Raw genomic sequence first — 13,237 nt, 5'->3', positions numbered from 1 at the left:
GATTGTGATAGTACGATTTTCTGTGTCAGAGGCCAACTTTGACCATCTGATTATTCACTTCTCCCATACGTATCTCCACACTTTCTTCCGTGCTACCCCCTCCCAACTGAGTTCACAATGCTACAGCCTGCTTCAGATCCTCTCTCAAGACCCACCTTTGCTGTGATACATGCAAGAAGTCAGTCAACTAATGATGAGTGGTGGGCCTGATCACACTGACTTCAGTGGACTTTGAGCCAGGTCCTAGAGCAGGGTTACAACCCCCCATCGCCTGCCAAAACAACAACAGCAAAACCCAAAATGTCCCAAATCCATAACTTTGGAACCACCCCTTGTGCACATTATCAGCCTGTGTAATTGTAATACAGCCTATAACCCTCATCCTCTCTTCCGTCGTCTGTCATGCTCAGTTGTCTTCTCTTAAGCTGACTCTATGCTCTTTGGGACAAGTATTGTCTATTGAGTGCTACCACAATACTAATAAAAGTATGACTAGATCCCAGAATTCAGTGAAGTTCTTGTACTAACTTTTTTCTGTGTTAGCTATAGTAACAGCATGTACTAGAATGTAAGATGAAGGTTCGGTGTTCCTTATCTTAACTTGTTTATGTGCTTTGCTGCTGCTTCTCTCTGTCGGTAAAACTTGATTTTCATATTCCCCATGTTTGGCTCTGTACAATCACCCTGCTATTTAGCCACACTTACCTCTTGTTTTTGGTTCCACTCTTTTTTTACTATTGCAGCTATTATGCCTGTTTTGTTTTCTGTTCCCCCTGCCTCCAAAAAGTTGGCAGGTGTCTTGAAGCTCTTTAAACAGAGGGGTCCCCCTTGGACACAACAGTAAGGTTTGAGGGATTGGTTGGAACAAATGGATGCGGGAAATTTCCTTCCTTGCCTAACTTGACTTGACTTTTGACTGATACAACAGTACTGCATCCAGTTGTTAGATACTGGTAAATGTTACATTTTTTGGGGTCTTTTTCTGGTCCATTCCTCTCATAGGTCTAATTCAGTGGAGTGGAAATAACAGGTGCTGAGGGTAAGGTGGTGGAAATGACATGTTTAATCACATAGCTCTCACTGAATCCCTGTAAGAGGAGTAAGTATGTACTGTTTACGTGTTATGTTTGTTTTTAATAACACATCTACCTGTCTCTCTCAGGTTTTGCTGTGGGGAAAGCAAGTGACAGGATGACAGCTTTAAGAAAAGTATGTAATTTTAAAAGTAAATGTAAATATTTCATACCTATTATAGTAATCAAATATAGAGATGTTTTTAAGTATCCGTGTTTAGTACACACTACTAATAGTTTTGCCTGTATGCAAAATAAATAGTTTTGTTCATTTTAGTAATACAACAGCTGACAGTATGTTGCATTGTACACCCTAACTCACTGATACGTGGCTGTCCCAAATTGGATACTATTGAAACACACTTCGTCTCTTGCAATTGACATGTTGTATTTCGAAAAACTACGTGAGCAAGAATGGCTCTGGTAACTTTATGTACATTGTTCCCAGTTACTTTCATTTCAGAGTTGCAGTATCTTTGTATTAAAAAATCTAATTTTAAATTTAACTTTCTTCCTACTGCTTTTTTGTATGTGTTTTTATTTTGGTTAGGTGGTTTTTGTTGTTTGTTCAGTTTTTTAGGTCAAATGCTCTTGTCTGTGGAGTCCCAGGTTACAGTATAAGACTTCTAATGCTCAGGCACCCCAGTCGGCCGAGGTTTTTGTTTTTCTCTGGAGCATAGTGGCTTTCTCAAGTCTTCCCGAGGTTTTAGAATGACACGTGGTTTCCAGGAATCCTGCTCATGTGTTCTAACGCCCAGCGGTCATCAAACTAGTAATGATAAAGTAACCAAACTTGGATACCCCTGTTACTGAGTGAAGATGCACCTGCGTGGGACTGCATCCAGTTAGTTGAAAACATTTTATTTGATTAGAATTGTTGAAATTCAAAATGGCATCGAGGTGGACGAAAAGAGGCTATCATTTTCCTGAGGCTAGTTTTGTTTGGCTGAACAGCTGCAGATTGGAGTTACTCCAGTCAATGTAACTTTAACAATTATTGTAAGAAGAAATATTTTGCTTGTTTGTTTTCTAGGCAAAGAACAGAGCAATTCACTATTTACACTATGTAGAGCGATATCAAAACCACACAAGTAAGTATTAAGGTTTTTTTTAGACTTCTTTAAAAGTTTCAAACTGGTGTTAAAAAAGCCAACCTGCAGCCAGCTGTTGCAAAAGGAAACCTATTAACTAAACTTTTTCTTGCCTGAATGTATTACATTGTAATTCTGCTTGTGTTATTTCGTTCCTTCAGTATGCTCTCTTAAATCTTAGCCCCAGACTATTCTGGCTAGACGTATTGATAGTGTCAGATAGTTCCATGCAACTGCTGTGCAGAAATAATCACCATTATCTGGAATGAATATCTAGTTTACCCTTTATTCTCATTCAGTCTCAAATCAACAACTATAGGAAGATCAACAAAGAGAAGTTGTGGCTTGGACTCATAATATGGGCTGCTCTTCCCCATGTACTAAACTGGGAGATATTTTTTCCCCAAATTTAAAATTTGAATCTCGAATGCCTAAAAGACACCTAGACTTCCAGACTCTTTAAAACTCTTATAGCGTTTGCAGCTCGTGTAGATCTCTGCAAGCACAGTTTGACCTCTGCTGGGCCGGTACCTTGTAGAATCATAGAATATCAGGGTTGGAAGGGACCTCAGGAGGTCATCTAGTCCAACCCTCTGCTCAAAGCAGGACCAATCCCCAATTAAATCATCCCAGCCAGGGCTCTGTCAAGCCTGACCTTAAAAACTTCTAAGGAAGGAGATTCTACCACTTCCCTAGGTAACGCATTCCAGTGTTTCACCACCCTCCTAGTGAAAAAGTTTTTCCTAATATCCAATCTAAACCCCACTGCAACTTGAGACCATTACTCCTTGTCCTGTCCTCTTCTACCACTGAGAATAGTCTAGAACCATCCTCTCTGGAACCCCCTTTCAGGTAGTTGAAAGCAGCTATCAAATCCCCCCCCCCATTCTTCTCTTCTGCAGACTAAACAATCCCCGTTCCCTCAGCCTCTCCTCATAAGTCATGTGTGCCAGACCCCTAATCACTTTTGTTGCCCTTCGCTGGACTCTCTCCAATTTATCCACATCCTTCTTGTACTGTGGGGCCCAAAACTGGACACAGTACTCCAGATGAGGCCTCACCAATGTCGAATAGAGGGGAACAATCATGTCCCTCGATCTGCTGGCAATGCCCCTACTTATACAGCCCAAAATGCCATTGGTCTTCTTGGCAACAGGGGCACACTGCTAACTCATATCCAGCTTCTCGTCCACTGTCACCCCTAGGTCCTTTTCTGCAGAACTGCTGCCTAGCCATTCGGTCCCTACTCTGTAGCTGTGCATTGGATTCTTCCGTCCTAAGTGCAGGACCCTGTACTTATCCTTATTGAACCTCATCAGATTTCTTTTGGCCCAATCCTCCAATTTGTCTAGGTCCCTCTGTATCCTATCCCTGCCCTTCAGCATATCTACCACTCCTCCCAGTTTAGTATCATCTGCAAATTTGCTAAGAGTGCAATCCACACCATCCTCCAGATCATTTATGAAGATATTGAACAAAATCGGCCCCAGGACTGACCCCTGGGGCACTCCACTTGACACCAGCTGCCAACTAGACATGGAGCCATTGATCACTACCCATTGAGCCAGACAATCTAGCCAACTTTCTACCCACCTTATAGTGCATTCATCCAACCCATACTTCTTTAACTTGCTGACAAGAATACTGTGGGAGACCGTGTCAAAAGCTTTGCTAAAGTCAAGAAACAATACATCCACTGCTTTCCCTTCATCCACAGAACCAGTAATCTCATCATAGAAGGCGATTAGATTAGTCAGGCATGACCTTCCCTTGGTGAATCCATGCTGACTGTTCCTGATCACTTTCCTCTCCTCTAAGTGCTTCAGGATTGATTCCTTGAGGACCTGCTCCATGATTTTTCCAGGGACTGAGGTGAGGCTGACTGGCCTGTAGTTCCCAGGATCCTCCTTCTTCCCTTTTTTAAAGATTGGCACTACATTAGCCTTTTTCCAGTCATCCGAGACTTCCCCCGTTCACCACGAGTTTTCAAAGATAATGGCCAATGGCTCTGCAATCACAGCCGCCAATTCCTTTAGCACTCTTGGATGCAGCTCATCCGGCCCCATGGACTTGTGCACGTCCAGCTTTTCTAAATAGTCCCTAACCACCTCTTCCTCCATAGAGGGCTGGCCATCTACTCCCCATGCTGTGATGCCCAGCGCAGCAGTCTGGGAGCTGTCCTTGTTAGTGAAGACAGAGAGGCAAAAAAAGCATTGAGCACATTAGCTTTTTCCACATCCTTTGTCACTAGGTTGCCTCCCTCATTCAGTAAGGTGTCCACACTTTCCTTGGCTTTCTTCTTGTTGCCAACATACCTGAAGAAACCCTTCTTGTTACTCTTGACATCTCTTGCTAGCTGCAGCTCCAGGTGCGATTTGGCCCTCCTGACTTCATTCCTACATGCCCGAGCAATATTTTTATACTTTTCCCTGGTCATATGTCCAACCTTCCACTTCTTGTAAGCTTCTTTTTTATGTTTAAGATCTGCTAGGATTTCACCGTTAAGCCAAGCTGGTCACCTGCCATATTTACTATTCTTTCGACTCATTGGGATGGTTTGTCCCTGTAACCTTAACAGGGATTCCTTGAAATACAGCCAGCTCTCCTGGACTCCTTTCCCCTTCATGTTAGTCCCCCAGGGGATCCTACCCATCCGTTCCCTGAGGGAACTACTGGCAGTTCTAGACCCTGCAGAGCAGCACAGGGCTCTTCTGTTGAGCCATCTTAGCTCAAGTGCTAGAACCCTCCCTAGAGATGCTGAGTGGCTCTGGGTACGTCAACACTGCATTTTAAAACCATGGCAGTGAGTCTGGAGCCCATGTCAACCAACTCAGGCATGCAGTACAGCACTAAAAACAGCAGTGTAGACGTTGCAGCTCAAGCTCTGAAACCCACCCTTCCTTGCCAGACTTCATGACCCTAGCGCCAGCCCTCCAGCCCAAGCCAGCTGTCTTCACAGCTGTGTTTAGTGCCATAGCATGAGCCTAGCGAGCCCAAGTCTGTAGACCCAGGCTCTGAGACTCAGTGCTACAGATTTTAAAAGGCAGTGTAGACCTATCCTCTGAGGTTAGGTCCTATGTGTCCAGCTAGCTCCAGGCAAGCACAAGGGGATTTGGATTGTGTCTCAGGAATAAAGCCACCTAAGGACTTGGGACAGTGGATAACCTGCAGGGAAACCCTAGGAACAGCCAAGCTTGGGGAGAAATCTTAGGCTGAGTGTTTTTCAAGGGTTTTTTTTGTTTTGTTTTATGGTTTGTTGCGGGGTTTTTTTGGTGTGGGGTAGGAGGTTTGTTTGTTTGTTTGTTTGTTTCCACTAAACCTAAATCCCAGAAAGGAGGTAAGTTTGTGCCATATATAAACACTGTGCAAGGCAGGGTGGGATCATAACCTGCTTATTAACTCTCTTTATTTTGCCAGTGACGGTCGATTCTGTCTATGTAATATTGCAGTAATATTGGCTGTTGTAAAGAGTTAATTTTATCTAGATGTGGTGTTCTGCTAAAATTCCTAAAAGAGAGTAAGCTGTGATCTCCTCATCAGAGTTCTGGACTCTGTATCTGTTGATACCCTGTAATTTAGTTGAACTGAATAATTCTTAGAGAATTATACTGTAACCATATTATTTTTATTTTCAGTTTACCATGATATTACAACAACTTTTAAAAAAACAACCATACGGATGAAGAAGCAAAACAAAGGTAACTAAAAACGGGCTTGGAGCTTCTAAGCATTATTTACCAGCTCATTCATGTTCCTGTGACAAAGGAAAAACGTACATACTGAAGTTAATTATTCTTTGATGTAATGCCGTCCTAGAGATACAGCCATCCTATTTTAGCTGCTGTTTGTTGCCAGTGCCGTACAGTAGGATTACCAGCCATTGCCATGTCACTATGGTATATTTAAATCATTGATCTCCTCTCTTCCTGGTCCTGTTTCCCTCCCACCATTCCTGCCTCTTCCTCCTCTCAGCACCCAATTTGTCTCCCCCAGCTACCTCAGTTTGTTCTCCCTCCACCTTCCTCAGGGTCTGCTCTAGGCTACCTGGGTGTGGGAGCTGCTCTGGTGCTGGCTGGAGGTTAGAACTATTTTCTGCCAGGAAACTATTAGCGACAAAGACCATTAGAGCCAGTGTAGGGGCCACCCAATGAAATTAATAGACAGCAGGTTTAAAACAAATAAAAGGAAGTTCTTATTCATTCAGCGCACAGTCAACCTGTGGAACTCCTTGCCTGAGGAGGTTGTGAAGGCTAGGACTATAACAGGGTTTAAAAGAGAACTGGATAAATTCATGGAGGTTAAGTCCATGAATGGCTGTTAGTCAGGATGGGTAAGGAATGGTCTCCCTAACCTCTGTTTGTCAGAGGGTGGAGATGGATGGCTGGAGAGAGATCACTAGATCGTTACCTGTTAGGTTCACTTTCTCTGGGGCACCTGGCATTGGCCACTGTCAATAGACAGGATACTGGGCTGGATGGACCTTTGGTCTGACCCAGTATGGCCATTCTTATGTTCTTATATACTCTCACCACCTTACCCACTTGGTTTGTGCTCTGGTAGCATGTCATCCCAGCTGTTTGCTCCCCTGTCCCCTCCCTTAGTGGGTGCTCTCCTAAGCCACCTCCTGAACTGTATTAAGCTGGCATATTGGTGCTCTTCTTTGAGATTTGGATGTGCCTCATGCATGAGAGATTGTAGTCTTTTGAATAGGACTGTCCATCAGGGCCACGCATGCTCCTCGCTCCTCATGTTTCCATGCAAGGACATAAAGGGTAGGGTGGCTCCAATCCTTCCTCGGGTCCCTCTTACTGCCTGTGGCTGTGAGAGAGAACCTGGTGAGTGTGCAACCTGCTACTCTCTTCTGAGCTTCAGAACTTGTTCTTTTTGTAACTAATTTGGTCAAGAAACTTTGTCTTCACCCCTCTTCTTCCGCATATTGGATGTTTCCAAAACAAAGAAGCAGAAACTCTGCAGTACCCCCGTACAATGGGTTTGGGGCCTCATGCTGGCTGCCACATCTCATGGCTGTCTAAGCCATCAGGGTTCCTCCCCATCTTCAGATGAACTCCTCCCCGTCGATGATAGGCACAGCCAGTGCTGCTCCTGCCAGGGAAGGACCATATATCTTTTTTGTCCTCAGGGACCCACACGTCCAGGGGCACTCAGATCAAGTTACACCTGCTAGAACAATCCATGTGAGTCACTTTGGACCCAGAGGAAACAGCAACCACAAAAGCAGAGCTTAGAATGAGCATCCACTTGCATTCCCAGGAACACACACCGTATCCTGGGATCAGGGAGGAAAAAACAGTTGTTTGTCATCATCAAAGCCCCAGCAGTAGGTGCAGCACCTATGCCCATGATGCAAAGGCAGATGCCGAGAGGCCAAGCCAGACAACGTAAAGACCATGCAGAATCATCTAGTAAGAAGGGTACAAAACACTACTTCTCCAAAGACAAAACATCTGAGACCCTCCATCAGCACTGGAATGGTTCTGGAAAAAGAGAGCCAAAGCCAACCCAGTGCCAAGGAGCTGTCAGTGGAGGAAATGGTCTCTGGAGGGGACATCCTCTGCACCAAAGTGAGGACGAGCACTGAGCCTGTCACTCTCTGGCACCAGCATTTGCAGAGACATGCTCCTCTTCACCCTGCCGACCTACTCCTCCTCACTGGCATCAAGTGGGAGTCCCTCTCCCCTACCCTTAGAGGGTGACCCCAAGGAAAGTGATGAAGAGCCCTCATTTAAAGCCTGGAGCAGATTGCCTTTTGCACATCCTGGTCGAGGAGGAGATCTTATTCTCCAGGGGCATCGTTAACCTGGCCACCCATGCAGGAGCCAGCCATTGCTCCACACTCGCAGGAGATGGTGGAGAGACAGCTGCAACCCCCATCTCCACCTGAGGACGCAGCCTCATTGCCTGACAAGGTAGTGACACCAGCCCCTACACGGAGAGCTGATGAGCTCAAAGCATTCCAAAATCTCTTGTCCCGTATTTCAGAGATCCTAAACTCTAAATGAGTGGAAGAGAGATACCAGGTGTCGTGAAGGGCTTTGAACATTTCTAGGCCCACTCAAACCCAGGATCCCCAGTAGTATCATCCGTGCAGGAGAAGTCAAAGTCTGCTAAGGGTAAAGACCTCTTTGGGCATAAAGCATTCCCCTCTGCCTCACTGCCGCGCCGGGCTGCAAACTACCAGACCTTGTTTGCAAAACAACTTCCTCACTTGCATGTGGGTCACTCCCTTCCTGTCTCAGATCCCACAGGAGAACAGAGAGAAGCTAAAAGAACTCATGAATGGCCCAAATGGTCAGTAAATCGTGGCCACCATCCGACACAGCTGCGAGGTCAGTGCCCATATCTGTGATGATGAGGCAAGATCATGGATTCTAACGTCCAGTATATCAACAGCAGTTCAAGCCCCCAGAGGGATGGGGAGGTCTTTAGCAGCAGAACAGACAAAGTGCTGAAAGACTCAAGGGCTGTGCCAGTCTTAGGTGTTTAGGAATACCAGCTTCCTCGTCAGAAACCACATAAACCAAGCAGAGCCAGAGGATATCACCTTACTGTTGGGGCTGACAGCCCAAATTCCGACCCAGGAGAAGACCCCGGCATGCCAAAGGCCACCTGTTACTCTCCTCCACTGTACACCCTGTGCCCTCACAGGGGCAGTGGGGTTGATGGCAGGGCTGGCTAAGGCCTTTTAACTGATTCAGATGGAACTCTGAGACCCTTTGGAGAGCCACGCTCACACATGCTGGAAGAAACGTTGCTTACCCTACGAGTTCTGCGAGATGTGGTCATCAGTGTAGGTTCCACAACCTGCCCTCCATTCCTGCTTTGAGTCCTCAGCTAACCTGGGCTTCAGTCTGTGAGGGCGCTTAAGGAGAGTCCTGTCCTCCACCAGGAGGCACGGGCCACGTGCAGCCATGACACACGCCGCTATTCAAAAGACTCTGATGTTGCATTCATGAGGCTCGTGCACACCTGCCGCGGGATCCACGCTGCCTGCAGCACTTTGAAGAACCACAGTTTTATTGTAGGGTGGGCAACCGTTCTTTCTCATGACTTACCTAATTCGTGGGCCTAGTGTTCTGTCGTCTCGCTAACGTAGCCTGTAACACAGATATCTTTAGGAGGGGCTTGTTTAAACTCTTAGCATTTTAACATACAGCCATTCAGCTTGTTGTTTATTTTCAACATATTTAGTTTTATATTCTAAGTACCTTCTGTTTTAAAAACAAACAAACATACGTTATGTCATAAGTTGGCATTAAAGGCCAAATTTATAGTTTCCGGCATAGACATGACTTCATCTGGAAGGACTTCATTTATGAGTTGTTTATGACTGCTTTCAGAGGTGAATAAATACAGTCAGCAAATGAAATCACGTTCACACAGGACAGGTTTAGACTGCTGCTGAGTGACTAATCGGTGCTCTAACTTTAATGTGCAGTAGGGATATCAATACAGCTATATGGTCCCTTTTTTTGTTTATAACCCCAATTTCACGGTAGCAATAAGACTCCAACTACCAATGTGTTCTCAAGGGTTGTTATGTTTCCGGAGTAGTAGAAATCACTCGGGGATTGGTTCATAGTGAGCCAGAGGCCTGCAGTAGTCCAGAAATACTACCCATTGTGTTCAATTGCTTAATTATTTCAATATTCGCAGATTAACAATATTTTTAGTAGGCTGGTACACTGAAGCTTTGCAAGTACCATTTGATTTTGTTGCTTACATGCTGTTCTATTACAACAGTTGCTAATATACAAAGTTTATTAGCATAACATGCACTCTGTTAGCATCTAAAAATTAGTGTGAACCCTATACTACTTTTCTAGGGCGAAAAACTTTTATGTTTTCAGTAAGACTTCTGTTAGTGTGACTGTAAAATCTTAATGTGGGTTAGAATATTATGTATAAAGCAGCAGATACAGAGTCAAATTGTCCCCGCATTTAGATTCCTACATCTCCATTGAATTTAATGAGGTTATAAGTTTATAAATAAGTAAAAATTTCCCTGTAGTGTTCCAGGCTAGTCAGTACAAAGAAATCTCAATATAACTTGCAATATTTTAAAGCAAAAATATCCAAAGACCAGCAGTAATGCTACTGAACTAAACACTTGAGCAAACTGTTATGAACAGATGCTGTTGTTAATGTAAAATATCAATGTAAAGCTCTCATTTGGAACAATTAGATTCTCCCACTGAGAAACAAAACAAGGCATTCCTTCCTTATCTCTGTCATGCTGTCTGGAGTGGCTCACAACCATGAGTGCCTATCTCAGGGCAGACTGTCAGAAACAGGACTAACGCCCCAAACTGGTGGCGTGTTCTACCATTTGATTTCACCAAGAGAGTAACACATGTGAACTCCTGGATCACTCTAACAGTCTTACCCTGGAGTCAGACAGTCTCCTTAGACTCTCCAGTCTGTCTTGCCACCCAGACAAGCTGGACTTAATGATAAATGGTCACTTACATAAAAAATCACACCACATTCAGAGTGCTCCCAATCCCAAGAGACCAATCACTTACCCCGGATCAGTTGGTACTCTAGATCTTACACCAAATACAGCGCTTATAGACAGTTCTATAACAAACTAGCTAAAGGTTTATTAACTAGGAAAAAGTGTGTATTTACAAAGAGCAAACACATACACACAAATGAGTTGTGATTCAAATCCTAAGAGTGACAGATTTGTAATGATCTGTCAATTTGAAATGTCTTCCAGGGAAAACCTAGGGATAAATCTCGGTGACCTCTTGGTTCAGTTTAGTGTCTCTGGCCCTGTAAGAGTTCAAACAGCAGAGCTGTAAATTTCTTGTGACGCTGTTTTATCTTTTACAGTCAGGCTTGGTGTACATGACCGAGTTAGGTCAACATAAGGCAGCTTACATTGTGAGTGTCTACATACAATGCTGCTTCCGCCAAAGTAGGTGGCCTTCTACAGCAACATCATTACTCCACTTCCATGAGAGGCGTAGCACTTATGTCACTGTAGCTTGGGTGATGCAGTGTCTGTGTAGACACAGCTTTGTTTGCACTGGCTGTTGGCTGTCAGCCCCAAGCGGGACTCTCAGCTGCCTCCCCACCCACCCCAGCACTGACAGCCGAAGCTAACAGCCAGGCTCAGGCTCACAGCTGGAGCCCCCTCACCCATTTGCTGACAGCCTGAGTCTTCCAGTCTGAGAGGAGCTCCCTTGCATGTAGCATTTCCAAAGTGCGATAGGGCCATTCACCAAACCATTGTGTCACAATGTTCCTTAGTGGCCTGTTTAGTCGACAGACCTCCTGAATGCGGGCTGGGGGGGGAAATTCCTATGCTTGGGTTCATAAGTTCAGAGCAAACATTTTCAAAGTTATAAAGCAAAACGTACATATTTCCTTATAGCCTGGAATAGCGACATTACACGTGAGATTAGTGCAGGCAGGAACTTACAGCATTTCATAGAGAGTCTAGATGCTAAATATATTCTTAGAAAACGAAAACCTATTTTAAACAAAACTGACATCTAGATGGGCTGGATTGGTTTCCAGCTATTAGCATGTTGGTTCTTAGTGAACGCCTATGGCCCTGACCAGAACTGGTGCCACAATCGCCATTCCAGGATGGTCTGCAGTACCACATTTATGTAACATATCCAGAAGCAAGAACAGTGGGGGGCCCCAGGTAAACTGGCATTTATTCTCAGATGTCCTCCTGCATTATTATTAGTAGATTGCAAAACAAAGCCTAGCCTTTTCACCATCTAATGTTTCTTCCAGAAATGGTCCTCCAGTAGTTTAACCTCTGATTGACACCCTGCCCTGTAGTCTATCCCCATTCCTCATATATGTGATAACCCCTGACTGATCATGCTTATAGCAGGAAATGTAGATGTTTGGGTTTTGTTCTGTGTACATAGGTGTGTAAGGGGGAGATGGGTGCCATACTCCCATTTGTGTCCTTAAAAACCTCCCCCTAAATGTATACATTTGCCTGTGTCCCACATTAAACAGTATGGCCTGTTCTTTCCCAATAGGAAGAGATCATGAGTCCATAATAATGCTTTGTACCTTTGGATCATTTGGCCTTCCTCCTGACCCCAGAATGGTACCTACCAGTCCTTCCATAACACTTCTCTAGAAGAATTCTAGATCTGGTTATAAAAAGCAAAGCCCTATTCTGTTTATAGTAAGCAAAAATATCATTTACAGTGGAGTCGCATCACCCGCACATTTAACTTATGCAAATTCAACTGTACGTGCTCGGCAAAAAAAAGAAAAATAACAATAACTCGCGGCGGTGGAGTACTGTACAGGAGTCGATGGGAGAGCGCTCGGGGGGGTCGATTTATCGCGTTTAGACTAGACACGATAAATCGACCCCCGCTGGATTGATCGCTGCCCGCCGATCCGGTGAACATCTCGCCGCACTACATGTGATTTCTAGTGTTTAAAGATACGTATTTTTCGTACAACATGGCCCCTAGACTACTTCATCTGGTGCTCAACCAAAGAAACAGCGATCTATTTCAACCCTGGAGGAGAAACTGGCTGTGTTGGACTTACTGAGAGACGGTATGACAGTCTCCAACGTGGCGTGTAAATATGGCCACAACGAGTCTAGCATCCCTGCCATCGAGATTCGAGAGAGAGAAATTCATCAAGCCGTGGCATCAAGTGCTCCAATAACTGCTAAGGTGACGACCCAGGTGCGTGATAAGACTTTAGTGAAGACTGAAAAGGCATTAAACTTATGGCTGGAAGACATGAACCGTAAACGTATACCTATCGATGGCAACACGTTGCGAGAAAAGGCTCTTAGCCTCTATGCGCTGTTCAAACCTCCCGCCGAAGAGGGACAGCCTTCTGATGAGAAGGAATTCAAAGCCAGCCATGGTTGGCTTAACAGTTTTAGGAACCGCTTCAACCTCAAAAACGTGCAGACTAGTGGTGAAGCTGCATCTGCCAATGAAGAGGCAGCAAAAGCCTACCCCGAACAACTAAAGAAAATCGTAGAAGAAAAGGGCTATCCTCCGGAACAAGTTTTTAACGCTGACGAGACTGGGCTCTTCTGGAAAA

The 13,237-nt window shown here is 44.7% G+C and overlaps 1 protein-coding gene across 2 annotated transcripts in view; it reads left to right on the top strand.

Moving 5' to 3' along the window:
• The window catches only part of MRPS5 (mitochondrial ribosomal protein S5), a 95,825-nt gene that overhangs the window by 70,934 nt on the left and 11,654 nt on the right, over positions 1-13,237 (top strand). For both annotated transcript variants that reach the window (XM_073339980.2, XM_073339982.2), the window contains exons 7-9: positions 1,163-1,209; positions 2,107-2,164; positions 5,800-5,862. In XM_073339980.2, coding sequence (XP_073196081.1) covers positions 1,163-1,209; positions 2,107-2,164; positions 5,800-5,862 — 168 coding nt within the window. The remainder of the gene's footprint in view (positions 1-1,162; positions 1,210-2,106; positions 2,165-5,799; positions 5,863-13,237) is intronic.

Source organism: Lepidochelys kempii, chromosome 3 (genome assembly GCF_965140285.1).
Source record: "Lepidochelys kempii isolate rLepKem1 chromosome 3, rLepKem1.hap1, whole genome shotgun sequence".
Taxonomy (NCBI): domain Eukaryota; kingdom Metazoa; phylum Chordata; order Testudines; family Cheloniidae; genus Lepidochelys; species Lepidochelys kempii.
The sequence above is the reverse complement of the archived record's forward strand: the minus strand, read 5'-3'. Positions and strand labels throughout refer to the sequence as shown.